Below are 26,703 nucleotides of genomic sequence, written 5' to 3'. Positions count from 1 at the left end.
CCACTGCTGTGGGACGATTTCTAAGGGTAGTTACCAGGTTACTCTAATGGAAACCTCTTGAAAAATAATGCACCGTACCCATTTGGTACCAGCTAGAATACACAAACACTACCCTGCAGCTTCACCGTCTTGTTTCAGTGGATGTACAGAGGTGGAAACTCAGCTACACATTTGGTGGACCTGTCCCCAGGTGGCCTGACTCTGGACCCAGATATATAGGCTAATGCCCCTTTCAAAAAATTTCCATCAATGTTTCTCTTGGTCAACCGTCAGCCTCGGGTTAAATACCAGGTGCATAAACTGATCTAGTTGATCTGCATGGCGGCGAGAATACATATTGCAGCCAGGTGGAAACAGCCACACCTCTCGTTTCAGGATGTGATGAGTAGAATCTCACAGATTGCGTTATATGAAAGGCTACACGCTATAGCGTCAGATACGCTGGTAAGATATGGGCAAGTGTGGGGACTCTGGATAGAGCTGGTAGATATTCCAGGATTCCGGCACATCCTTTTGTGGACCTGAAGTGCCCTGAGGGTCCAGTTCTAGGTAGACATTCTAACTTGAAACCTGTTGAACAGATATTTCATAGAGGAAAAACAGAGAGAAGACCTTAATTTGGTTCAGTTGAGTTTTATTGTTTATTGTTAAAAGTTGTCAGACAAAGAGAAGCTTTTAGTTTAAATTTAAAATAGTACAAAAGAAAATGGAATGGAAAAAACACAATTGAAATGCAAGTGTAATTGTGATTGTAATAAGGTCTACATACTTATCTGTGATGCCCCCTGCGAGGGGATTATTCTCGCATAATTGATGTAAATTCCACATTTTGCTACTCTAATAAAATCTCTTGAAACTAAAAAAACAATTTAAGGGAGTCTGTCACCTACTTTTAGCCATATAATCTAAGCTATGCGCTGAAAGTAGTGATCCGCTGAGTCCGGAGATGTGTTATATTTACCTTCCCCATCTTCCTGCGGTGTCAATGCTGAAAGCATTGGGCAGAGCTGCTAAGTAGTCCTCCCAATCTAATGTAAGAACGGGTGGACTACTTAGCAGCGCTAATGGCTGTGATTGGCTCATCAAGCGCCGGCTGTGATTGCTGTCAGCGCTTAATCAGCCAATCACAGCACTTGCTTTGCTGGAGGCAGGATATTCAAAGCCCCGTCACCAGCAGAAGGCAGCTGTGATACGAGGAGGACGCCGCGCCGCCGCCGGACACCATCAGGACGCTGTGGACCAGGTAAGTATAGACCCCACCCCCACCCCACCTCTAAAATAAGATACTGTGCCCTTTCATCCCCGGATTCAGCGGGTCACCTACTTTTAGCCCATAAGCTTAGCTTATAGGGCTAACTGTGAGTGATAAACTCTCTTTAAAATGAGAAATGTGCTACAGAATAGAACACCTAAGCCCTGATCAGGAATACTATCATAGTGTGATAACAAAAAATATCCACAAATATAAGTGCAAATCTAACCAGATAATATGGATACAAATGTTTAACTTATGTGATGGAAAGGAGACCTGAGATGGCAACAGCACTATCTTCATATATTTATGGCTGGAGCACAGTTTACTTAAATGGCATAAAAATTGCAGTCAAAATAAATGTGCCTCCTAGTACCCATGCTGTGACACAGTTGTGTTAAAGGGCTTTACCAGAATAGCAAGTTATCCCCTATTTACAGGATAGAGGATAACTCACTGATCAAAGGGCCTTCGCCGCTGAGACCCCACCGCTCTCGAGAATGGCGGTTCCATGTCCCCCTGTCCTCCTCATTGTGGGCTTACTGCGCCCCCCGCAGGGAGGAGGAGATGAAATGTGCTGGTCGCACATGTCTGCTAACACTCCATTACTTGTTAATGCTACTGCGGCAAGTAAGTGTTCAGATATTTTTGTCAGCCCCATTGAAGTGAATGGAGCACCGACTGCACATGCTCCATTCATTCTGACATCACGGCATGGGTAGAGATGACTCTTGCAGTGGCAGGCAGAGGGGGACATGAGTACCCCATTCTTGAGATCGGCAGGGGTCTCTGTGGTAAGACCCTCACAATCAGCGAGTTATCCCCTATCCTGTGGAACATACGATTCTAGTACAACCCCTTTAATATTGCTGCACTGTGACCTCACTGTGTGAATTACCCCTGTACTGTGATATCATTATGTAGCATTCCTGTGACGTCACTGTGTTTATTATCTCTGTGCTGTGATGTCACTGTGTTTATTATCTCTGTGCTGTGATGTCACTGTGTTTATTTATTATACTTATTTACATACTGTATCACATACATATTCCACAGCGCTGTACACAGGTCATCATCACTTACATTGGTCCTCATCTCCAGTGGGACTCACAATCTATATTCATCTATTAGTATGTTTTTGGAGTGTGGGTGGAAACCAGAGTATCTGACATCACTGGTTAAAGTTCTTTTAGATGGAACGATTATCGTTCAAATGAGCAAAAGTGAACGATAATCGTTTGGTCTATACGCAAGCCAACGACTGAATGACGTATGACAATCGTTCACTTTTCATTCGTCAGGCATAAAAATTGAACAAGCCAACGATGTATCTGCCTGTATAAACAGGCTGCATGAGAGCGAACGAGCTAGCGATGACGTCACTCACTCGTTCAGACAAGAATCTGCTCATCTATAAGGACCCTTGCACATCACCCTTGTGATGTCACCTGTACTGTGACATCACAATGCGCACTTACGGCCCCATCATTGCTTCTCATGCTCCGGGACCTATGTACAGTTTTTGGTGGATAATGCGTACGGCATACAGCACACACATACATCCGAGTTTAGTAAATAGATCTGGTAGTTATTCTAACCTTATACAAGCACAGATCTTACATGACTAATGTAACATTACTCACGGTTGTCATAAGGCGAGGAACATAATGTAAAGATAAATTACATTTCATACGCATTTTAGAATTGCAGTTAGAATTAATGATGGTTAAGCAAGAAGGATAAGGCAAAGGCTAAAAAGCCAATTAGCATTTAGATAGATGAATACCCAATTTCAGAGATCAAAGTAAGATTATTTCAGGTAGTGCAGCTGCAAGTAACATTGCTGGGGAAATATGATTAGTTTATACAGCAGATTGAGAGCGATCATAATTAATGAATTATGTTAGAAATGAATAAGAAGATGGTGAGATTTTCTTTATTATATCTCATCTCTTTTCATTACTGAGGAGTGTCAGGTGGCTGTGTCATAATATTAGACTACTGATGAAATGGTGATGAGGAGGAGCATAGATTTCACTGCCAAGACACATGAAGAACCTTGGAAGCATTAACAACCATTCCAAGGCAAGCATTTTTGGAAACACCTCTTCATACAGTGTGGTGTAAGGGGTTTACTATACCCTCATGTACTACTTATGCTCCTAATTGCAGCATTGAGTTAAGCAGGGGTGGGACAAAGAGTAGGGGGCGGCCTAAGGCGCTACTGAAGAGAGGTGGTGCATAAGTCATAAAAGCACTACATTTTTTAGCAATAGGGCCCCATTGTGAAAGCCCTGCCATGGACATCAAGACAGCCTGTCTGGGCCAAGGTGTTAGAAAGGGGGGCCAAGTTATAGCTTCCTTATAAAAATAGGCCTTTGTGTGCAAAACATAATAAAGAGCTCATACTCACCCCCCCCCCCTTTCCCCGTTCATACCCTGTTGGTGGCTCCACAACTCCCCGCTGATGAAATGTTTACAGACTGTAGTCAGCTTGTGCCATCCCATAAGCAGGCTACTGCAGCCAATGACAGGGCTCAGTGATGATTGTCCACGTGGGCCAATATTCCTGCAGAACGATTTCAACATCTAATGGACTCTATGCTACTATGGCTACTATGAGTTGTTTCAGTTCTGAAGGCCAGAGGAGCGCTACTCGATGGGGGTCTCTAATAAGATGACTAATGGTAGTGGTACACTGTGTGGCCGTCTCCGAGACCTCCTTACGGAGTGGGTTCAGTACGCTGTATTGTTAAGGAAATATATTGCTAATTGTAGAGTGTGAAGGATATTGCTTAGAAGGTATTACTACTAAAGATGAGCGAGCATGCTCCGTTAAGGCAGTTACTTGAGCGAGCATCGCTCTTCTTAATTAACTGCATACTGGTCTGAGCAGATTCGAGGGGGGGGGGGGCGCCGGGGGGTAGCGGGGGGGGGGGGGGGGAGAGTGAGAGAGATCTCTCTCTCCCTCGAGCTACCCCTCGCCGCCCCCCGAACCTGCTCGGAGCAATATGCAGTTACTCGAGAAGAGCGATGCCCACTCGAGTAACTGCCTTAACCGAGTGTGCTCACTCATCTCTAATTACTATGTATTAGTCAATACCATGTTGTGTATTTAAGGTACAATTTCAATTGATCACTCTTTATCAGTCCATTGTTTTTATTTATGGGTTCTTAAATAAGTATCATGTATCTTGGTTACTCCATCTGCTGCATTGTATGCTGAATACTGTGTTGCTATATCGCCTCCCATGATAATAGATAGCTATAAGATGAGAAGGTAGACAGATAGATAGGTAGATAGATATGAGTGAGATAGAAAGGTATGAGACAGATATAAGATACATAGATGATAGATAGATAGATAGATAGATAGATAGATAGATAGATAGATAGATAGATAGATAGATAGATAGATAGATAGATAGATAGATATGAGATAGATAGATAGGAGATAGATAGGAGATAGATAGATAGATAGATAGATAGATAGATAGATAGATAGATAGATAGATAGATAGATAGATAGATAGATAGATAGGAGATATATAGTTAGATAGGAGATAGATAGTTAGATAGGAGATAGATAGATAGATAGATAGATAGATAGATAGATAGATAGATAGATAGATAGATAGATAGATAGGAGATAGATAGATAGATAGGAGATAGCTAGTTAGATAGGAGATAGATAGATAGGAGATAGATAGATAGATAGATAGATAGATAGATAGATAGATAGATAGATAGATAGATAGATAGGAGATAGATAGATAGATAGATAGATAGATAGGAGATAGATAGATAGATAGATAGATAGATAGATAGATAGATAGATAGATAGATAGATAGATAGAAGATAGATAGATAGGAGATAGATAGATATATATGAGATAGATAGATAGATAGATAGATAGATGGATAGATAGATAGATGGATAGATAGATTGATAGATAGATAGATTGATAGATACATAGATAGATAGATATGAGATGGATAGATATGAGATAGATATGAGATAGATAGAGAGATAGATAGATAGATAGATAGATAGATAGATAGATAGATAGTATACCTTATTTGTATTATGCATCATGATCCAGTTCTTTGAGTGAAGCGAGCAATATACAGTGGATATTTCCATTCCGGTTGTCATAGCTACATTTCCAGACATGTATATATCCTGTACGGTAATTGTCTTTACTTATATAACACAGTATATCAGTATCTTGCTTTGTTCGGGTATGCAGACACATAGAGATTGTCCTGATATGTGTATATACAGTACATGGAACTATAAAAAGCAAGCTATCAGTTTGGGCAGTTTGTATATAAGGTAATTACACAAGTTAATTTTGTTGTTTTTTTTAAATAGTTTGTGGATAATTCCGATATTCGGTTCGTTTTGCGGTGCGCTGACAGATCTGCCTTACCGCTCATGAAAGTATGTGGGCTTGAAAAGTAAATTAGCAGCACATTGCTAGAGAACAACAAAGAATCTCTTTCAAAGGTGTTTCATTCCTGAAATTTTAGAGCGGCTTATTCCATGGCTTTCTGTTATGTTGTGCCGCAGGTGGCAGCGTTTAATTATCCGTATGAAGGTTACAGTAATATTGCAAAAAGCGTTAAACAAGTCTATTGATGGCTGATTATACTGATATAATGGACCATTCCAGACAAAAACAGCAACCGTAGACAGACCCGTGTGTGCAGGGGCTCCCCTGATTTGACCCTCCTCCCCAATAATGGCATCCATAAGGCCGGATGGGGATATGGAGATGATCTGACATAAGGAGACAACTCTTTTAACCCCTTAAAAAGAACCTGTCAGCTTCTCAGCAAGTTAAAGCAATTACAGCTGTAGACCGATAGAGGTGTGCCCAAATCTTATTTTGCTATAGTGCGTGAATCAAGTATACCTTGAAAAATGAACTTTTACAATTCTTTTACAGAGATGGCCCAGGCTGACCAACCAAAATGTTTGGTGCAAATAGCACCAAACATTTTGGTTGGTCAGTCTGGGCCATCTCTGCTCCCCATACTTTGCTCCATAGCCCGGACCCTTTCTGGCACAGTGACATAGATGACATTTCCTACGCCATCCACGGGACAATAGAAATCTTGCGCATGCACCATGAAATCATGGACTGGTGCATGCACAGGTTGTTTAGCCCTGCTATGGGCAGATTCATGTCATTCTTCTAAACATGTGCCACCTTCTACGCATGTGCCATCTTCTACACATGTGCCATCTTCAACGCAGGATCTGACTTCCAGGAAGGAAGGAAGGACAGCCTCTCCGCTCAGCAGCTCTGTAGAAGAGTGAGCTACAGCGCATGCTTGACTGCCATTCCATTCATAAAGAGGACATAGAAGCCCTTTTCTCATGAGTAATGGGGGTCGAAGTATTCAGATCCCCAATTTATATAAAGGGGTTATCCAAAGAGAACACCTTAACACTTATTTCCATTTGGATTGGCACCATATATATTTATGGCTTCCCAATTACATAAATGTCTGATCCATTGGGTGTCCAACTGTTGGGATCCATCTGACTACTGAAGAGATGGGCTTGCTGTGCTCTTCCATTTGACATGCACCTTCAGCTCTCATTCAGTGTTCCTAACTCTACATTAACGACAAAAGGGCGGTGTTATGTTCGCATAGAACACAAGTACAGCAACCCTCACAGATGTCTCCAACATGTTAAACCAAGACATAATTAATGCCCATAATGAACCAATTTGTAGATGTATTATATCACCTAAAAAAGAGGGAAACACAAAAGTGGTCATAAAACAGTTACAAAACATAGGAGAGGGAATACTATCTCTAACCAACTTTTGCAGGGTGATCACCCCAATAAGGACGGCAGCACGTCTTGAATCTAGGGGACCTCACCTGTCCCTAGATGGAGGATGGGGAAGAATATACAGTGGATGGAAATGCTAACTAAGCTAGGAAATGGTGAATAAACCCCAAACTGAGTTAAAAAGCACAGTTGTACATAGCATACAACTGATCAGATGGAGGGAACAAACTGAAAAGGACTTAGGTCCCCAACAACACTTTGAATGGAGGGAGAACAAACAAGACTGAACTCAGACATGGACATAACTGTATGCAGACATGGATCTGAACAGCATGCATGCACAAAGGAGAATAACTGGTACCCATGTATGGGCGGGACCAGAATAAATACACATCTGATATGGCCGATTGGACAGCTAGGGAAAACACCTCCCTGACAGCCAGTCAGTCCATAAACCACAGGAGATGTTGAAGCAGGAAAGAGAAGAAGGGAGCATTAAACACTGAGGGATTTCCTACAAACGATGCTTAAGGGACCTTCTGCAGTAATCAAAAATGCACAAGGATTTCTGCCAGATGACACATTTTATGGATCAATGAAAATCCCAGTGGTCAGACCTCCACCAGTCCAACATTGATGGCATATTCAATAAATAAGATATAAAACCCAGTATATCACTTGGAAAAAAAAACCCTCTTTCAATTAATAGAAATGTTAAATACTTGTCTGCATTTCACTGTGTAAATGGTATATTTCCACCATTGCATATACTCATGGCATACCTGTGTTCTCTTCCAACAGGTTTTATCTTATAAGTGGTGGTGTCCCCTTTATTATTTGTGGAATTACTGCTGCAACCAACCTAAAAAATTATGGAAATGAAGACAATGCGCCTTAGTAAGTAATGATGGAGGAATGTGATGTCCTAAAATCAGTTTCTGTTCTGTGTTCTCGTCTTCAGCCCTATTGATTATTTTACATCTTGAATGGTATTGTGTACTATAGATGCATTCATTGTAGAGTAAGTAGCATTATAATGGTACGGTCACATGGGTAATGTTCGCTGCAGGTTTTCAACAGTGGAAAATCCACAGTGAAGCCTCCTACACACGGGCGATCGCGATATCGCCGCTACAAAATCATGACGATATTGCAACTTTGTTCCCGAAGTTTTGTAGCATCAGCGATGCTTGTTCTTGAGAATAATCTCGCATTGCATCGCTGCCACCCGCGATAAGATCGAGCGATTTCTTTTATCGCGAAAGTCAATCAGAGCTTCTAATGTTAAAATTGCATCGCAATTTTCATGCAATGCGATAAATAAGGAGGCTCCATATGGAAACATGGGAGATTTTTTAAAAAACGTAAAAAGATAGAACATGCCGTGATTTTTCTTTCTCGCAACATAGCATCAGTGAAAAGATCGCCAATGTGAAGAAAACCATGGGTTTCACAAACGTGTTTTCGCATTGCCGGAAAATCATGCGATTTTGCAGCCCGTGTGAACGTGGTCCGAATGTGCAGTTAATCTGCAGCAATAAAATTTGAGTTGGTGCTTAAATCCGCAGCAAACAATTGACATGTTGCAGATTTACAGTCCGCAGCATATGTCAATTCCACTGCAGACTCCATGTGGGATTTTTGCATACCATGGGGGTGAGATTTGTTAAATCTCATCTACATGGCTCGTACTGTAAATGCTGTGGATTTGTGTGGAAATTCGTAGTAATTACTCGGGTGTAAACATACTCTTAGAAATAACACTATGAACAGACTTTTACAAACATTGTTACAATCTTTCTGCATATTCTTACCACCACACTGTACATTGTTACAACCTCACTGCGCATTACTATAACCCTACTGCACATTGTTACACATGTATTGTATATTACTACTAGTAATTATTAGGAAATTATAGTACCAGTGTTTCTGGTGGCACAATACGCCACACAGCTGTGGTACATGGTACATCACACACACAGCTCTACTACATGGTACATCCATTATGATTCCCACTAGAGGTGAGCGAGCATGCTCGGTAAGACGATATACTCGAGAGAGCATTGCCTTTTTCGAGTACCTGCTGGCTTGTCCCTGAAGATTCTGAAGGGCCGTGGGGGGTTGCGTAGGGGATCGGGGGGGGAGAGAGGGATCTCTCTCACTCTTCTCCCTGCTCCCCCCGCTGCCCCGCACCGCCCCCGACCCCCGTGGCCCCTCCGAATCTTCAGGGACGAGCCAGCAGGTACTCGAAAAAGGCGATGCTCTCTCTCGAGTAAATCACCTTACCAAGTATGCTCGCTCTCATCTCTAATACCCATACATCACACACACAGCTCTACTACATCCATCCAGATTCCCACACATTACACACACAGCTGTACTACATCCATCCTGACCCCACACATTACACACACAGCTGTACTACATCCATCCTGACCCCACACATTACACACACATCTGTACCACATCCATCCTGACCCCACACATTACACACACAGCAGTACTACATCCATCAGGACCCCACACATCACACACACATCACATTACACATACAGCTTTACTACATCCATCTTGACCCCTCACATTACACACACAGCACATTACACACACAGCTCTACTACATCCATCCTGACCCCACAAATTACACACACAACTTTGTTGTTCTTCTGTCAGTCAGGCTCTGTGTTTTATATATGTTGTAGGACCTGTGATGATGTCACCAGGGGCAGAGCGATGACGTCACCGGGGGCGGAGCATGAGAAGCAGCTACACACATGCATACATACTAACGGACAAGTGGTCCTTAGTAGTTTGACAACCATACTATATATTATTGTAACAATACTGTGCATAGTTACAATTAGTGTTGAGCAAACTGAACCAGTCAAAACCTGTTTCAGATTGAATTTTGCTAAACGTTTGGAGCAAAGCTGAACTTTGAGTGATTTCTTCTTGCCAAACTCACTAGAAGAAAGTGGTGATCCTGTGGCTTTGTAGTGCTAGAGTCCTAGGTTCAAATCTGACCAAGCAAAACATCAGCATGGAGTTTGTATGTTCTCCCTGTGTTTCAGTATAATCACCTTTATTTATATAACACATATATATTATGCAGAGCTTTAAGTTACATGATATTTTATGTACCCACTGAGACTCACAATCTATATTATTAACCTATTAATATGTTTAATGAGGAAACCCACATTAACACAAGGAGAACATACAAACTCCATGCAGATGTGGTCCGTGGTCAAGCTTGGAGAGGAGGAGAAGGAAAAGAGGGAATAAAAGAAAGGAGGAGGAAAAGGAGATATTCTCCTCGTCATCATCTTTCTCCTCATCATCTATCTCCTCCTCTGAAGAAGGAAAAGCATGGTGGCTCAATAGTTACCATTGTTGTCTTATACCGCTGGGGTCCTAGGTTCAAGCTTGACCAAGGACAACATCTGCATTAAGTTCGTACGTTCTCCCTGTGTTTGTGTGGGTTTCCTCTCACACTCCACAAACATATTGATAGGTGAATATAGATTGTGCGCCTCGGCGGGGACATAAAATATCAAGTAATGTAAAGCACTGCATAATATATATGTGCTATATAAATAAAGGTGATCATAATGAAAAACAGGGAGAACATACAAACTCCATGTAGATGCTGTTCTTGGTCACGTTTAAACCTAGGACCCCAGCGTTACATGTCAACAGTGGTAACCACTGAGCCACAATATTTCTCCTTCTGCCTTCTCCAGCAGAGGAGAAGAAGATTTGAACCTAGGACTATCCACAGGACCACCACCATGATATGCATCAATTTTAGTGGTATTGGCGAAGTTCTGCTTCGGTTCAAACTAATTTGGACCGAACCAAACTTTTTGCCAAAGTTTGGCGAACTGATTGTACTTTGCTGAAAACAATGCAAAGTGTATACTGTTGTTGAAGGAGCACAGTAATACAAGCACAAGAAGATGACAATGTTTCAGGGGCCAGACCTCAAGCCTCAAATTCAGGCATGTACTGGATGCGAAGAAGCAGCACTACATTGTTACAACCTTACTTTAGCTCTTAGTGACGACCAATATACCTTTTTATTGACCTAAATAATGGGCTTCAAACCTACTACTGACAGCCAGGCTCCTGCTCTAACTGCCAGGAGAGGAGAAACCTCAGATCCTGGCAGTGTAACACCTTATATGCTGCAATTAATAGCAACCACAGCATGTAAATAGACTATAGAGTAGGTAGCTCCTCCTGTCACCCATCAGGACCCTGCAATATCATCACAAGGTACCAATAAGTTATCATGGCAGTAGGAGACCTCCCACAGAGTTTAAAAGGCTGATGTCATAGGCAAAGTAGAATGCACTACTTAAGTAATGCAGTATACTATCCTAACAATCAAACGAGTTTAATAAAAAAAAAACAAAAAACGCACATTACCCCCACACAAAAAACCTTCTTAAATTAATAAAATACTGTAAGAAAATGTACAAAAGCTACACACCATAGGTATTACCACATTCGTATTGACCCAAACAATGAAAATATTTTGTTATTTTTATCTTGCCTGGTGAGCGCCATTTTTAAAGTTAATGCCAGAATTGCTCTTTCGTTAATTCACCTCCCAAAAAATGCAGTAAAAAGTAATCCGAAATCACATGCATCCCAAAACAGTAAGAATAAAAATTATAACTCTTTCTGCAAAAAAATAAGACCCCACAGAGCTCCACTGCCAGAAAAATAAAAAATGCGGTCTCAGAATGCGCCAATGCAGAACCAATTGTTTTTCTTTAAGTGGGTCCATCAAAAAAATACAACTCCTACAAAAAACTATTTCTCATACGGCTATATGGCTTTTGCAATGAGACAATAAAAATCACTTGGTGCTTTAGATACAAAATAGGTTGGTTACGAAGGGGTTAAAAAACAACATGTTTTTGAACAAGGTTAAGCACATCAGAAGTATGCATTAGAAAGTACATAACCTAATAGGAATACTCTAGAAAAGACAGTTACACAGAGAGTACCTGAGAGGATGGCCATTCATTGGGTGCACAAGATGAATAACAATGGTTACCACAATAAGTAGATGGCAGGATTATGAGTACTGCATTTGAAATTGGGGTATTTCTGTAGATGAGACATTTGTCTGTATATGACCATCTATAGACAGTGTAATTTAACAGGTTAAGTACTTTGATAATCTCAGGAAACTTAAATGAAAACTTGAAGAGACAGGAACAAAAACTAGATCATTACGGTGTCAGTCCCAGCCCATGCGATGCATATGCTGTTGCATAAGCACTTCATTGCGGGTGTGTGGATGGATTGATCGGCTGGTGTATTAGCGACTGTCTTTATACATATATTCCTACTCTTCCTCAGGGAGGACGCTGGTTGTACACAGGGGTGCCAAAACGTTTGTACTTAGCATGGAATAATCGAGTTGTGACCCTTCAACTTTTCCTATTTAGAACCTAAAGAATGGTCATGCCAAATTTTAGGTTTATACGACACCAGAAAGTTAATCAATTAGATTAGGTACATTACACAGTGTTGCCAATACTTTTGCACTTAGCATTAAATAATCAAGTTGTGACCCCTTTAATTTTCTTATTTAGGACCTAAAGAACGGTCATGCCAAATTTCATGTCTGTACGACACCGGAAGTTAGAGAATTAGTGGCAAGTGAGTCAGTGACTGAGTCAGTGAGTGAGTGAGGATAAATAGATAGATAGATAGATAGATAGATAGATAGATAGATAGATAGATAGATAGATAGATAGATAGATAGATAGATAGATAGATACCGGTAGATAGAAAGCAGATTATTAGAAAATAGTTATTCTGGTTTTTACCTACAAGTGAAGAGAAAACTTTGGATTAGTACATAAAGGGAAGTCCTTACTGCGGTGAGCTAGTTGTGTCCACAACCCCCTATATGCACCATGGCAGGCCTTAGGGTTCTGATCAATTGAAATAGAAGCCGTAGCCTGTGAGAAAATAGCTAAATATAAAATTGTAAATCTGCATTCTGGTTTGTGGTTGTATTACACATAGTATAAAATCCTAAAACCCTTCTACATTCGTTTGCTTTTGCTACATTTGTTGTTTTGCTTTCTTTGCTGTTACTTGTTTTCGATTGAAACTTATAAGTCTCCTTAATGTTACTCTGAAGGTAAAAAAAAAAGGAAATTGATTGTAAACAAAGAGAAGTAAAAGCAAAGTCAAAACATTTGTTTCATCTTTCTATTTTATCAACACCTAGCTGTACAAGTTTGTAATGTAAGAAGCATTCATCAAGAAAGGCGTGTGATGGACGCTCAGGACCTGGCTATATGCAGGCATCGCAATGCGGCCATCAGCTTCCCAAGTGTAAAATTAGCACTTGTTGGCACACAATTAATAATGCGCTAACCCAATGAGCGTCACGCTCCAAATCATTTTAAAGTCATTATAATGATGGTCGCATTAGTCCTATGAAGGGATGCAATCGCTCACTAGAAAACACCCAACCACTTCATATTACTCTATAGTGCTAGAGATTATTGTCCTTGGCTAGTTTTTGACAACAACCTATAAACTAAACCAAGAAAGTCTGAAAATAATATTTTTTAATCTTTTATAGAGGCACCTGATGGCTGCACTTGTCTTAATGTTAGAATGTTGAGACGCTGTGTGCTGATCCAGGTCCGTGCTGGATGGCACCCTTTGCTGATTTTTTTTGCACCATGCCCCCCCCCCCACTTCCCACATCCAGTCATAACCAAAAGAACTATATATATTGCGCTGATAGGCAGTATGCTTGTATTGTGCTTATGGATGAAGGAGCAGGATAACATATCCACACAAGAACAGCTCAATGAATGCATGCTTTACCAGAAGGAAGCTTACATAAATAGAGCACCGGAACCAAGCTCATAACACAAACCATGCACCAGGGCCAAGCTCATAACTTAAATACAGCACCAGAACCAAGCTTAGTACATTAATATTGTACCAGAGCCAAGCTTATAACAAAAATACAGAATCAAAACCAAGCTTATAACATAAATACTGTACCAAAGCCAAGCTCATAACATAAATACTGCACTAGAACCAAGCTAAGTACATTAAACAAAACAGTACCAGAAGCAAGCTCATAATATAAATACAGCACCCGAACCAAACTCATGCATAAATATTGCACCAGAACCAAGCTTATGACATAAATACTGTACCAGAGCCAAACTCAAAAAATAAATACTATACCTGAACCAAGCTAAGTACATAAAAACAGTACCAGAACCCAGCTCATAAGGTATACATACCATAACCAACATCAATACATAAATACAGTACCAGAACCAACCTCATAACATAAATACAGCACGAGAATCAGTCATTACATAAATAAAATACCAGTACCAAGTACATAACATAAATACAGCCACAGAACCAAGCTCATAATAATAGAAAGACTAAAGCAAATCCCTGCAAAAGAGCACTAGAAAGTCACAGGACTTTGTAGTGACACAAAATTGCGATATCGCTGTGAGAACACACCCATGTGAAAGCGGGCTTATGCAAATATGCCTGGAAATGGACTTAATGGGAACCTGTCAGCTCCTATGGACCCTAAACACTACTCTAAGGTCAGGTTTATCCAAGGTGGGGTGCAATACATGCACTTGCCATTATGGCGGAAGGAGGCCACTGAGTTCGCTTTCCTTACTTCAGTCATAGCAGCGTTCTGGCAAGACTTAGAGAGACACAGAAAGTGGATTTCTGCTTCTCACATGCTACTCTTCAACTTTGCACTTGTGTTTACTCTCTATCTCTTCCAGGGGCCACAACACAAAATTGAAATCCATATTCCGGGGCCCTAGCGGCCTGTACACCATAACAACATATAGCGCATCCATGCCTTCCTATTCAAGTACACTATTGTCATCTCTATCTAGGACACCAGTATTGAGATATAGCGCCGGATGGGTCTTTTTGACAACAGCCTGTATAATACATTTATGTTGTACGGGTTATTGTATATCAGCTTCTGGAGATTTTATTGCTTATATCACAATGAATTTTGTAGCACAATTAAAATAATATATTTCCCTGTTATTATTTGCTTATTGGCAGACATATAATATAGTGGCAGGGAACTTGGCATGCTGAAATATGGCGTCCTTCAGGTTACTGATTACTCCAATGAAAGGAGACTGAGTCGCGAGCATAAAGTGAAAAGACGTCAATCTCTCAATGGTAGCTGCTTTATAGGAAGACTGAGGGAGAAGATTACATCTGAAACAGCATAACAATCTCCGAAATGATTAGTGTGTCCCGGGGTCTTGGAATTCAGGACAAAGAACTATCAAAAAAACCACAGAACTATTTCTGTGCCATAAAACTTTTTCTTAGGTGATTCGAAGTGACACGTAGAAAAGTAATCAGAATCTACTACAAAGCTGTCTGCAGCTCTGATTAATGAGTGTAGATGCGGGTGTAATAGAAGTGTATACAATTATATACAGCTTCACACGAGCGACACGGCATCGCTACGAGAAAATCGCAGCGATATCGCATCCCTGCACCGTGCAATATTGCTGCATCTTCTCGTGGCAATACAGCAATTTTGTAGCGCTACAAAGTCGCGCGACTTTGTAGCATCACATGCCAGGATGTCCGGGGGTAGGGTGGGGCTTGAAATATAAGCCCTACCCCGAAAATAAGCTGTAACTGAAGAAGAAGAAAAAAGTATACATTACCTCTCCCGCGCTGTCTGGGGTGCCGCCGCAGCTTCTCCCCGGGTCCTGGCACTGATCATCTTCTTCATCTTCTGGCCGGGGATTGAAAAATCCCCTGCTGCTGGAAGAGCTGGCTATGAGTGGCTGATGTTTAGCCAATCACAGCCAGTGCTCGATGAATGGCTGTGATTGGTTCAATCACAGACATTCATAGAGCACTGGCTGTGATTGGCTAAGCATCAGCCAATCACCTCCAGCGCTTCCAGAAGGTGGAGATTTTTCAATCCCCGGCCAGAAGATGAAGAGGAGAAACAGTGCCGGGACCCAAGCAGAAGCTGAGGCTGCGGCAAGCGCTTCTAAGATGATGTATCTGTTTTATTTTTATTTTTCCATGTAGGGCTTAGATTAGGGCTTTGACCATAGGATTTCCTACTGTTAAAGTTGCATCGCATCGCACGAAAATCGCGTTTTCGTGCAATGCGATGCAACAGAGAGGAAGGCTCCATAGAGAAAAATGGGCTACAAAACCTCACGAGTCGCGGGCATTTCGCCGGACCCGTGAGGTTTTTGTGTCGGGTTGTTGCATGCTACCAAACCTTGCATGTGTGAAGGAACCCATAGGAAAGCATGGGCTACACGTAAATGTGATTTGTAGCATTGTAGCAACGTGACAAAATCGCGCGACTTTGTCGCCCGTGTGACGGAGGCCTTAAGCAGCTGAGATTGGCATAGCTGCAATAATGCCACAGCCACTGGTCATGGGGTTTACAGAAATAGACTAACTGCGTAGAACAGCAGGTTATGCTATTTCCATATCCAGGGCTGGTTCCAGGCTTGCATGGGCCCATGGGCAACAAGGTCACAGTGGGCCCCTTTAGTAATTTATAGGCCTTGCTCTGGGCCTTTAATAATTTATATGTCCTTTTCTGCCTGTTTAGTAATTTATAAGCCTTGGTGCGACCCTTGGTAATTGATAGGTTCCACTGTGCCTCCTGAGTCATTTATAGGTCCCACTGTGCTTCACAAGTCATTTTAAGCCCCACTGTGCACCCTGATTAATCAATAAGGCTCCACTATGCCCTCTGGGCAATTGGTAAGGCACCGCTATGCCACCTGAGCATTTAATAAGGCCCCACTATGCCCCAGAAATAATATAAAATAGTAAGCTTACTCGCCTCCATCACGTTGTCCTCAGTACACGAAGCACTCAGCTTCTTGCAGTGCCGTTTTCACAGTGAACTGTATCCACATCTTAAAGATGCAGATACAATTGATTTCAAAGACCAAGGATCAGATTATTACCAACCAAGTGGGTCCTCTAAAGTTCAATGGGTCCCGGCACCTGCCTGGATTGGCTGGGTGCTGAAGCCATCCTAGGCCACATCTCAGGACTTGAGAAAACAGTATTGCTTGCTGTGCTACGCTGTTTCTGTAACTTCCATTCACTTCCATTAGAGACATGGGAACAGTGGAACAGTAAATTCTGCCATTGCTGTAATCTAGACTACCGGTGGCTGTGGAGGTGGACCAGGATAGGGTTGGAGGAACCTCATTCTGACAATAGGTGCCAGTCTCAGAGGTGGAATCCACATCTATCAGGCATTTCTGACATCCTGTGGATATGTCATAAATATATGAGATGGGAATATTTGGTAAGGCAAGGAGTCTAGATGGGGCAACTCCTTTATAGATATTCAGTACTCCCAATGCTGCCCCCCATGGTGATCGCAGAGCTTGCAGAAAATAGGAGTGGCCGATGCAGAAGAGTATTGTAGTGGACATGGCGTAATTTTTTTTTTAGATTTATATGCACTTAATAAACATTTCTACACATAGAAAGCTTTATAGACAAGACGACCAGGAGGAGCTACTATCCAGCAGCTGCTACAAATGGTCACAATCAGCACAGCAGAATTGGCATGGGGTGCATATTACAAAATTGTACCTTGTCCTGATTGCTGTCTGTAGGGAAGCTTTTCGTGTACTAAACTCCATTAACACATTTCCGTGTCTTGCTACAAACAGATTCTATATTTTGCACATTCTACACTCTAATACACCACAGTACATGCATTCACAATAATCTGAAGTTGTCACCCTGCAACATTACATGAAATGGATTTTTTGATTTATGTACATAAAGTTTAAAGGTGATTTCTGCGTTTTAATAATGGGTTTCGAACATATAAAAAGAAACTTCCTAATATACCCACCTTCATTCCCAATTGCCACTCCGCAGCAGATTTTGGACCTCTGTTTTGAAATTACCACGATGACACAACGTCTCTAATGCCGACACCAGACATTACAGTGGATGAAAAGTCAGAGATTAGTCTCATCTAATCCCCATCATTTTCGAAATCCCTGCTTTCATTAAAGCGACCCTCCTTATCAGAGCGATTGGCCTGCCGATTGCGTAGTGGCCCCATCTAGGTAAGGCTTCCTGCACATGGGAGGATTTGCATTGAAAAATCCAAAGCGGGTGTCCGCCTCCAGATTCCACAGCAAATCCAGCCCATAGCATGCTATGGCAATTAATGATTTTCTGCCCATTGTCGCTTGCGATTTTCTGCTCACGGGGGAAAAATCGCAGCAAGCTGCGATTTTGTGTGGGCTACACATGGGCGGCTTCCATTGAAGTCAATGGAAGCTGTCCATCCCGTGGCCATTCTGTACTGCGCATGTGCGCCGGCCGGCACATCTGCAACAGAGAGGAGAAGACACTAGATGGGTACGCTGGGGCCGCAGGCTGGGCACCGGGTTAAACTCCGCTGTGGGATCCCACATGCCGGGTCCGACCCAGGTGTGTGCAGGCGGCCTAAGGGGTTTTTAGGGATATACTTTCCCTTTCGCTTTCGTTTTCTGCTTTCTACTGTGTTGGCACCCGGCGGCGCTTATATTGGTGCGTTATTTAGTTCTATGTCTGCTATGCACGGTTGTGCTTTGGTTTTGTTATGATTCTTGCGCACGGTTGTCCTTCTTTGTGTTTGTTTGCCCTGCATGTCCGGTTTGGATGTAACCAGAACCTGGAACAATATTTATGCTGTTACATCTCCGAGAACCAGGAGGACTGGTCGGGGTTCTTACCATTAGCTGAATTTGGGTTAAACAATAGATCGCTGAAGTCTACGGGGACATCGCCTTTTTTTGTCATTTTGAATACCACCCATATTTTGGCCCTTTTCATTCAAACTGAAAGAGAAAGTCTATCCTTGAAAACCCTTTACACAGGTGGGGCCACTACCTATTTGGCAGGCCGATCGCTCTGATAAAGAGCGGACCCACACGCAAACCACGGCCACTAAGAAGTCCCTACCAGGGAACACTGATCGTAATAGCAACAGTAGCAAGGAATAACCACAGTGGTACTTAGTTTAGTAGCAGTCCATTGGAAAGAACAGGAGCTTCAGAAACAGGCTGTGCACCTCAGCAATCCCAGAGGGATACTAAATTGACCAGCGCTGCAGTCATGCCAAAGCCGAACTATAAGGGGCAGGACAACTAGAACCAGGTGAGAACTGACATCACTCACCTGACACCACGCCCCTCAGAACCAGGAAAGGCATAGATACAGCTAAAATCTGGCCCGGCCTGATCGCAAGGGGATGATACCAGCCCAGCTGCAACGCAGGCTACCTAATCCCCACATTGCATTGGTAGCGTTAGTAACCAGTGCACTATACCTGCTCCCTGATTGGCCAGTGCACTATACCTGCTCCCTGATTGGCCAGCACTGATCACATGAGCAGCCATTGTCAATCAGAAAGCAGTGCACAGTGTGCATTATGTATTAGGCTATAATGTGTCCGTGTGCTGTCCGTGGAATACAGGGACAACACACAGACAGAGAATATAGCCGTCTGAATAAGGCCCCCTGTCCACGGGCATTGCGGTATCGCTCGGCGGGTCTCCGCTGCGGGAGCCGCCGCCCTGGAGCAAGAGCAGATAGGCTGACCACTGAGAATCGCGGCAATTCGCAGCATGCTGCAAATTGCCCTCCGCGAGCTGAGAATCGCAATGATTCTCTGCTCATGGTAACGAGGCCGTCGCTTTCCATAGCAACGCCAGCGAAATCACGCCCGTGGACAGGGGGCCTAAGGCATAATGTTTCATTTTAAATGGAAGCAGTTGAGTTCCAACCAGTTTGTATGGACTTTGTATGGTTTTCCTCCTAATCTCCAAGCACAATACTGATAAGTGCTTACTTGTGAAATCAACCATACTGTGTGAGCAGACTTAAGATCCGGTAATGAGATTGTGAACCCCCTCTAGGAATATATTAATGCTATATAAATAACATGCACTACATATATAGTTAAGGAGGTTATGCAAAGTTAAAGGGAAAAGGCATCTTGAGGGCCTAATTGCCAATTAAGGCGGCTTCACACATACATCGCCTTCTGTAGCACCAACAGTATGTTTATACACATTTTCACCTATCTGTATTATATTGCATTACATTGCATTATACAATACGGGTTTTGATTATTAACAAACTAGCACAAAGAAAAGTTGATAATAACAATTCGGACCATTGCATGCAATTTCCTGTCAGCCTGGATGGTTGTAACACAGGTGTAACTGGGCTTTCCCTCACCCGGGGCAAAGATACAGTTGGCTGCCTTAACCCTGTATCTAAATACCTTGGCTAACACAGAGTGGCTTGTTCGCACCATCACTGGATGTTGAATGTTTGGTGGGTACAACAGATTTTTTTAAAGGGGTTTTCTAAGCAAAAAAATTGCATAGCGGGAGGAATGTGATCAAATAAAAGCATTACTTACTCATCCACCCCCTATTGCTCCTGTTCCAATCTGTAGGCAATCATTAGCTTTAGCAGTAGTGTTGAGCAAACTGAAACAGGAGAACCCTGTTTTGGGTCAAATTTTGATAAAACTGTGGTTCGGTGCGAACCTGAACCTTAAGTGGTTTGTCTTGGCCAAAGATTCTTATTCTTCTCCTTCTCCTTCTTCTTCTCCTTTCTTCTTCTTCTTCTTTCTTCTTCTTTCTTCTTCTTTCTTCTTCCTTCTTCCTCCTTCTTCCTTCTTCTTTCCTTCTTCTTTCCTTCTTTCTTCCTTCTTTCTTCCTTCTTCTTTCCTTCTTCTTCTTCCTTCTTCTTCTTCCTTCTCGTCTTCTTCCTCCTCCTCTTCTTCCTTCTTCTCTTCTTGTTTTTCACCTTTTTCTTTCCTCTTCCTCTTCTTCATTCTCCTCTTTCCTCTTCCTCCTAATCTTTCTTTCCTCTTTATCATCTCAGCGGAACCTCCTCCTCCTTCTTCATCTACTTCTTCTTCTGTGTTAGGCACCAGTCTTAAGGATATTGGTGAAGTTCAGGTTAGGTTTGAACTAATTCAGTCCGTACCAAACTTTTTTGCTCAAATTTGGTGAACTGGCCGAGCCAAACTTTTGAAAAGTTCTCTTATGACTGATTAGTGGTATATGACACAAAACCTCAGAGGACAGTGATTGACTGCAGTGCTGATGTGGGAATATGGGCACGTTGTCATTGCAGCCAAGTAAACAGATACCAGCAGGGAGCACCAGGATGGTGGAAAAATACATGAGTATGGGCGGGTTGCACCAACTATGCTGTTGATCCAGGTGTAGTTAAACTACGATCAACTGTTGAACTTGGTTTAAGAAAAATGTTTTGCACTAATACTTTTTGATCTAACATTTGCAAAACCAAGTTCACTCGATCAGCAATCAAAGGTTGAACCTAGAAGAAATGTATCATACATGGTGATTGGTGACTGCGGTCAAGTAATCTTCCAGGCATTCATAACGATCTTCCCAGTTTTTATAGCAATAGTAAAAACATGGATGCTACCAGTAGCAAATGGAAGTCCGACGGCTTGGATGTCGGCTGATAAATGAAGTTCAACTGGTTTGATCCACCAAAATCGAGGCATCAAATTGAACCTAGATTTGAATGAAGACCATAGGCTAAACCCTATTGATGCAATGTTTTTCTACTTGATCTCAGATCAACTCTTGTTGATCTGAGATCAAAACTTTGGTTCAGTCAGCCCTAAGTAATGCTTATTTTATTGTCTACTCACATTTCGCCCCCTTTGGGCAATTTGTTGTCCAACTCAGAAAACCCCCAATCTACTTGAGAGCTGTATCTGCTGATTACTACATTACTATGTTTTATCTCACTAATGTATGCCTTCTTCTTTCTATTCACAGTTGCTGGATGGCTTGGGAGCCAAGTCTTGGTGCATTCTACGGCCCTGTCGCGTTCATTGTTCTCGTTACCTGTATTTATTTTCTCTGTACCTATGTGCAGTTAAAGCGTCATCCGGAACGCAAGTATGAATTAAAAGAAAGGACGGAAGAGCAGCAAAGGTTGGCAGGTGGAGAAATGGGTCACAGTCATATAACTGAAGCCGGGCCAGTTGCTCAGGCAACCTGCTCCATGATTTCATCTTCACTGTTGGAAAATGAGCATTCATTCAAGGCCCAGCTACGAGCTGCCGCATTCACCCTCTTTCTATTTACAGCAACCTGGACCTTCGGAGCTCTTGCTGTATCTCAAGGGCATTTCTTGGATATGATCTTTAGCTGCTTGTATGGAGCATTTTGTGTAACTTTAGGCCTCTTCACTTTAATACATCACTGTGCAAAGCGAGATGATGTTTGGCATTGTTGGTGGTCCTGTTGCCCTTCGAAAAGAAACGCCTATGCAGTGCCGCCAAGTGCTCGCCCAAAAGTGAACATAAACGGAGACGCCCAGGGTCATACGACCTGCATTCAGGATTCACCATGCCCTAATAAGTCACCCATGTACAACCACCCTTCTGTGGGTCATTGCAAACTTACTAATTTACAAGCGGTGCAGAACCACGTAAACTGTCTATCGCCAGTCACGCCATGCTGTGCAAAGATTCACTGTGAACAACTTATGGAAGACGAAGCTCATATCCATGTTCATAACGAAGGTGCTTTCAGACCTAACATGCACGTTCACAGGTGTCTAAAAAGCAGAACTAAGCCACGCTACTTCAGTCGACATAGGTCAGCTGCGGAGAGAGAGTATGCTTACCATATTCCTTCTAGCATTGATGGGAGTATCCATAGCTCGCACACAGACAGTCCACACAGTACACACGAGGGCCATACAGGCCACAGGCGGGGCTGTTGTGCAGCAAGCGACCCTTACCCAACCGTCAACCAGCCCGAAAGCAGCGATGCAAGTACTGCAATATTTAGTTGTGGCAAAATGCCTGACTCTGACACTGTGCACCATACTCACTTTGAGATGCAACCAAGGAGACAATCATATCCATTTAATACAACAAATCCTAACGGGTTACTCAAGGGTAGCATGCATGAAGCCATGATCTATAGTTCCGATAATGCAGGAAACGTAAAAACGGGGCCATGGAGAAATGAAACTACTGTGTAGTTCTGGGCCTAGCTCGTATGTCTTTCCTGCGCTGGTGACAAAAAAAAAAAAAAACATCCGCCATGTTTTTAAATTCACTTGTCGAGTGTCCGTACAGCACACCGGTACATGTACAATGCTTGGTTCTGTTTTGTTATACAGAGAAACCGATAATAATGTGGCAATTGTGAAAATAACATGTTAAAGAGGAATAACAATAAGTGTACTGCAAAGAACCATGAACACAAAGGTGCAAAGTAGATCGAAGAGGCAATATCTCTTTCTTTTTGTGTGTTAACTCTCGGCACACTTCCCTGTGTTACACTTGCTACTGTTACCATGACAATAAATTATTGCAATTATTTTTCTAATATGTTCTACACATTGTACTATTGAACCAAATAGGAGTTTCTATTGTATCTCCTGTCAGATGATATCACTGGTTTCTATGTTGTCCATAAACCCGAAAATATTTGTCCGAATGCACGTGGAAGAGAGAGAACCTTCATTAGGAAATGCATCCGATCCACTAATATTATTGTACTTTTCTCTATGCACAGTGGAGGTCATTATTTGGATATCCAAACCTATATGTTGGCTAGACACTTACAACTACTGACATCATCTGCTTCAGAAATGTTAATAGCTCTGATAGTCACCATGCAGGCCTTCAAATAACCCTCCAATTCGGAAAAACCAACATGGTTGAATTGTTTCACCGACTACCTGATGTACACTGTGCATTAGTAGTCTAAGACACTACACTCTGCTCTGATTGGCCAGCACTGCTCAGATGATCAGCAGTGGCCAATCAAAGACTACTGATGCATCAGGTTGTCAGGGAAGCGGTGTAGCCATCTCGGTTTGTCTGGGAATGGAGGGTAGCTTTCAAAAGGACCTGTCCTCTCCTCTGACAATTGGGATAGGCTTCATACCCTTACAGATGCGTCCCCACTGATTCCTTCTTGTTTTTGCCCCCCTGATTCCAAGTGTCAATGGATGACATAATGCTTGATTGATTAGAAACATGTGATTTAGCACTCAAACACACTTAATATCTGATGAAATTGTATAACCTTTGTTTATACTAGCTACATAAAAAGTGCAAGGTTCTTAGTGCATTTTGATCAAAACAGGTGGGCCCATTTGCCATGTCTAGGCAAATCTTATTGGATGGCCCTAACTCTAACAGACACCTCTCTTTGGGACAAAAGCCTTCAAATGCATTGGGAAGCTGAATACTTGGCTATATACTGTCACTATAACACCTGGGACAGATGGGTGAATGGAGTGCACGAAAAATGTGCAGACTACCATTTTCTCTTGATTGACACTTGGCATGGAAATCACTAACTTAACAGTGGACTAGTTTCTGGTTCCCAACAGAGGGGCTAAAACAAAAGTAGTAGTGGACTCAGTTGGGACCTGGCTGCAAATGTATATGCCTATCTTGCTTATCAGAGGATGTGATGTGTCCTCTTAAAGGTTTTTACTCGTGGTCCTAGAACTCAAAGAAATAATACAGCTCCACGCAAAATCATTGGTGCAAAGCCATTTTTCCTCACTCCAATCTTTGTGAATCCGCAGTCAGTTATATATTTAGATTTTCATCGAAGGGGATATCCACTTTTGACAGCACCTTTTTGTTAGAAGCCTTTGCTGATAATGAGCTGATCACAGACCACCCTGCTCCCTTCCACCAGAGATCACTTGTAATCTGCTGGGAAAACATGGCAATACCACCACAGGACAAATCAAACATTACAGGGGTTATCCCAAAATTGACTTTTGTAATCTATCCAAAATATGGTTGACAAACATCTGATTGGTATGGGCCTAATCACTAATACCCCACCAATCCCAAGAACTATCTCCAGCACTCCAATTGAAGATGAATGAAGTGGCACTGTGCATAACACGGGACCCCTGTTCTCGGAATAGTTGGGGGTCTCAATGTTGAAACGCCCATCGATCAGACTTTTAGCGCCTCTCCTGTGGACAGGGGATAAAAGTCCATTTTTGAATAACCCCTTTAAGATCAGTAAGCCGTCTATGTATTCTGGGGCATGTTGGGTCCTCCAGAGAAAAAGACACACTCTTTGTAGCTGTTCTTTAATCCAGCTAATTACTGGAAGTTCTGAGCAAAGGACCCCACCACCACTAGTTTTGGATTTCCTTTGGGGGTTCATTGCATCATAACCGCGCCTCTAGTCAACCCTTCTGCCACTACTTTCTATTCGACACATCATATGACACCTGTTTATGCCAAACAATGTAGCAGTAGATGGACAATGATTTTCAGGTCCTCGTAAAAGATCCAATCAGTGATGATCTAATTATTATTCGCTGATCCTTGGCTCGTTGTATGCATTTACACCTAATAATTATCATGAAAAGAACCCAATCTAATGATTATTTGCATGGTAATTGTGCCATGTAAATGGCCTATAGTCATATTCTCTGTAAGGTAAACTCTTGATCTATTGAACATCTCTGATATAAAGAACCGGCGGTCACGTGATTTTGAATTTTACAGCATTATTGGTTCATTTTTGGATGTTTTTAATCTTCTGTATTTGTTATATACAGTTGCAATCAAAATTATTCAATTCCCTTTGCAAAATACATTTATTTGCCAAATTCTGAGATTGTGGAAATTATTAATTTGGAGACCACTTGTTATATTAGTTGTGTTGAGCTTGTTTGGTTTTTTTGTTTGTTTGTTTTCTTTGCCAATTAATAAAAGTTTGTAAATTTGGCAAATAAATCTAATTTGCAATGGGGCTGAATCATTTTGATTACAACTCTAGTTAAAAGAGAACCTGTCACATCTAGTGATTAGCGAGTGTGGGCTGCATACCTACACAGCCATATTATCGCTGACTCCAATGCCATTTTTCTCTTGGTTCTACTCCCCTGTTAACCTATACCTGCTTCCGTTTCATATGGTGTCCGACACTAGGCAGGTGGTCTCCACTGCTCAGTGCCAATAAAACATCACATCATCCATTGACACTGAATGATGGAGAATGCCCATCTTACTGAGTATCAATGCCTGGCTTCGTATGTAACAGAAACTTATGAGGGTAAGCAGGGGGCTTTAGGGCAAAAAAGAAAAATGGAGTTGGTTCCTTGTGTGGTGCAGAGTGCTAAGGCAGCAGAATGCAGTCCTAAGCTCCTGCTCACAACCTGAAGTTTAATCCCCACATGGTTCAGGTAGCCGGCTCAAAGTTGACTCAACCTTTCATCCTTCCAAGGTCTTGGTTGGGGGTAATAAATAAATTACTTGAAAGTGCTGCGTAATAAGTTGGGGCTATACAAATAACAAGGGTTATTTATTTTAATTATTCAGCAGGAACTTGGCAGTAAAGGTATGCAGTCCACCCTGCTCATCAGCAGACATGGCAGGTCCTCTTGGGTGCTTTCAAGCAAGTAGAATATTTCCAGAAGACGCACTGAAAGACACAACTGCCGAATTCAGCTACAATGCAGAATTGGCGCATAATTTTTAGCGTTTTTCAGTGTGTCTTGC

General features: G+C 42.1%; 1 protein-coding gene across 2 annotated transcripts in view; it reads left to right on the top strand.

Annotated features, from left to right (window-relative positions):
- Positions 1-25,685, top strand: part of ADGRA1 (adhesion G protein-coupled receptor A1) — a 738,392-nt gene extending 712,707 nt beyond the window's left edge. For both annotated transcript variants that reach the window (XM_066601012.1, XM_066601013.1), the window contains 2 exons: positions 7,866-7,961; positions 21,974-25,685. In XM_066601012.1, coding sequence (XP_066457109.1) covers positions 7,866-7,961; positions 21,974-23,192 — 1,315 coding nt within the window. In that variant the 3' untranslated portion in view covers positions 23,193-25,685. The remainder of the gene's footprint in view (positions 1-7,865; positions 7,962-21,973) is intronic.
- Positions 25,686-26,703: the final 1,018 nt, after the last annotated feature.

This window comes from Eleutherodactylus coqui, chromosome 4, assembly GCF_035609145.1.
Source record: "Eleutherodactylus coqui strain aEleCoq1 chromosome 4, aEleCoq1.hap1, whole genome shotgun sequence".
Lineage (NCBI taxonomy): Eukaryota > Metazoa > Chordata > Amphibia > Anura > Eleutherodactylidae > Eleutherodactylus > Eleutherodactylus coqui.
The sequence above is the reverse complement of the archived record's forward strand: the minus strand, read 5'-3'. Positions and strand labels throughout refer to the sequence as shown.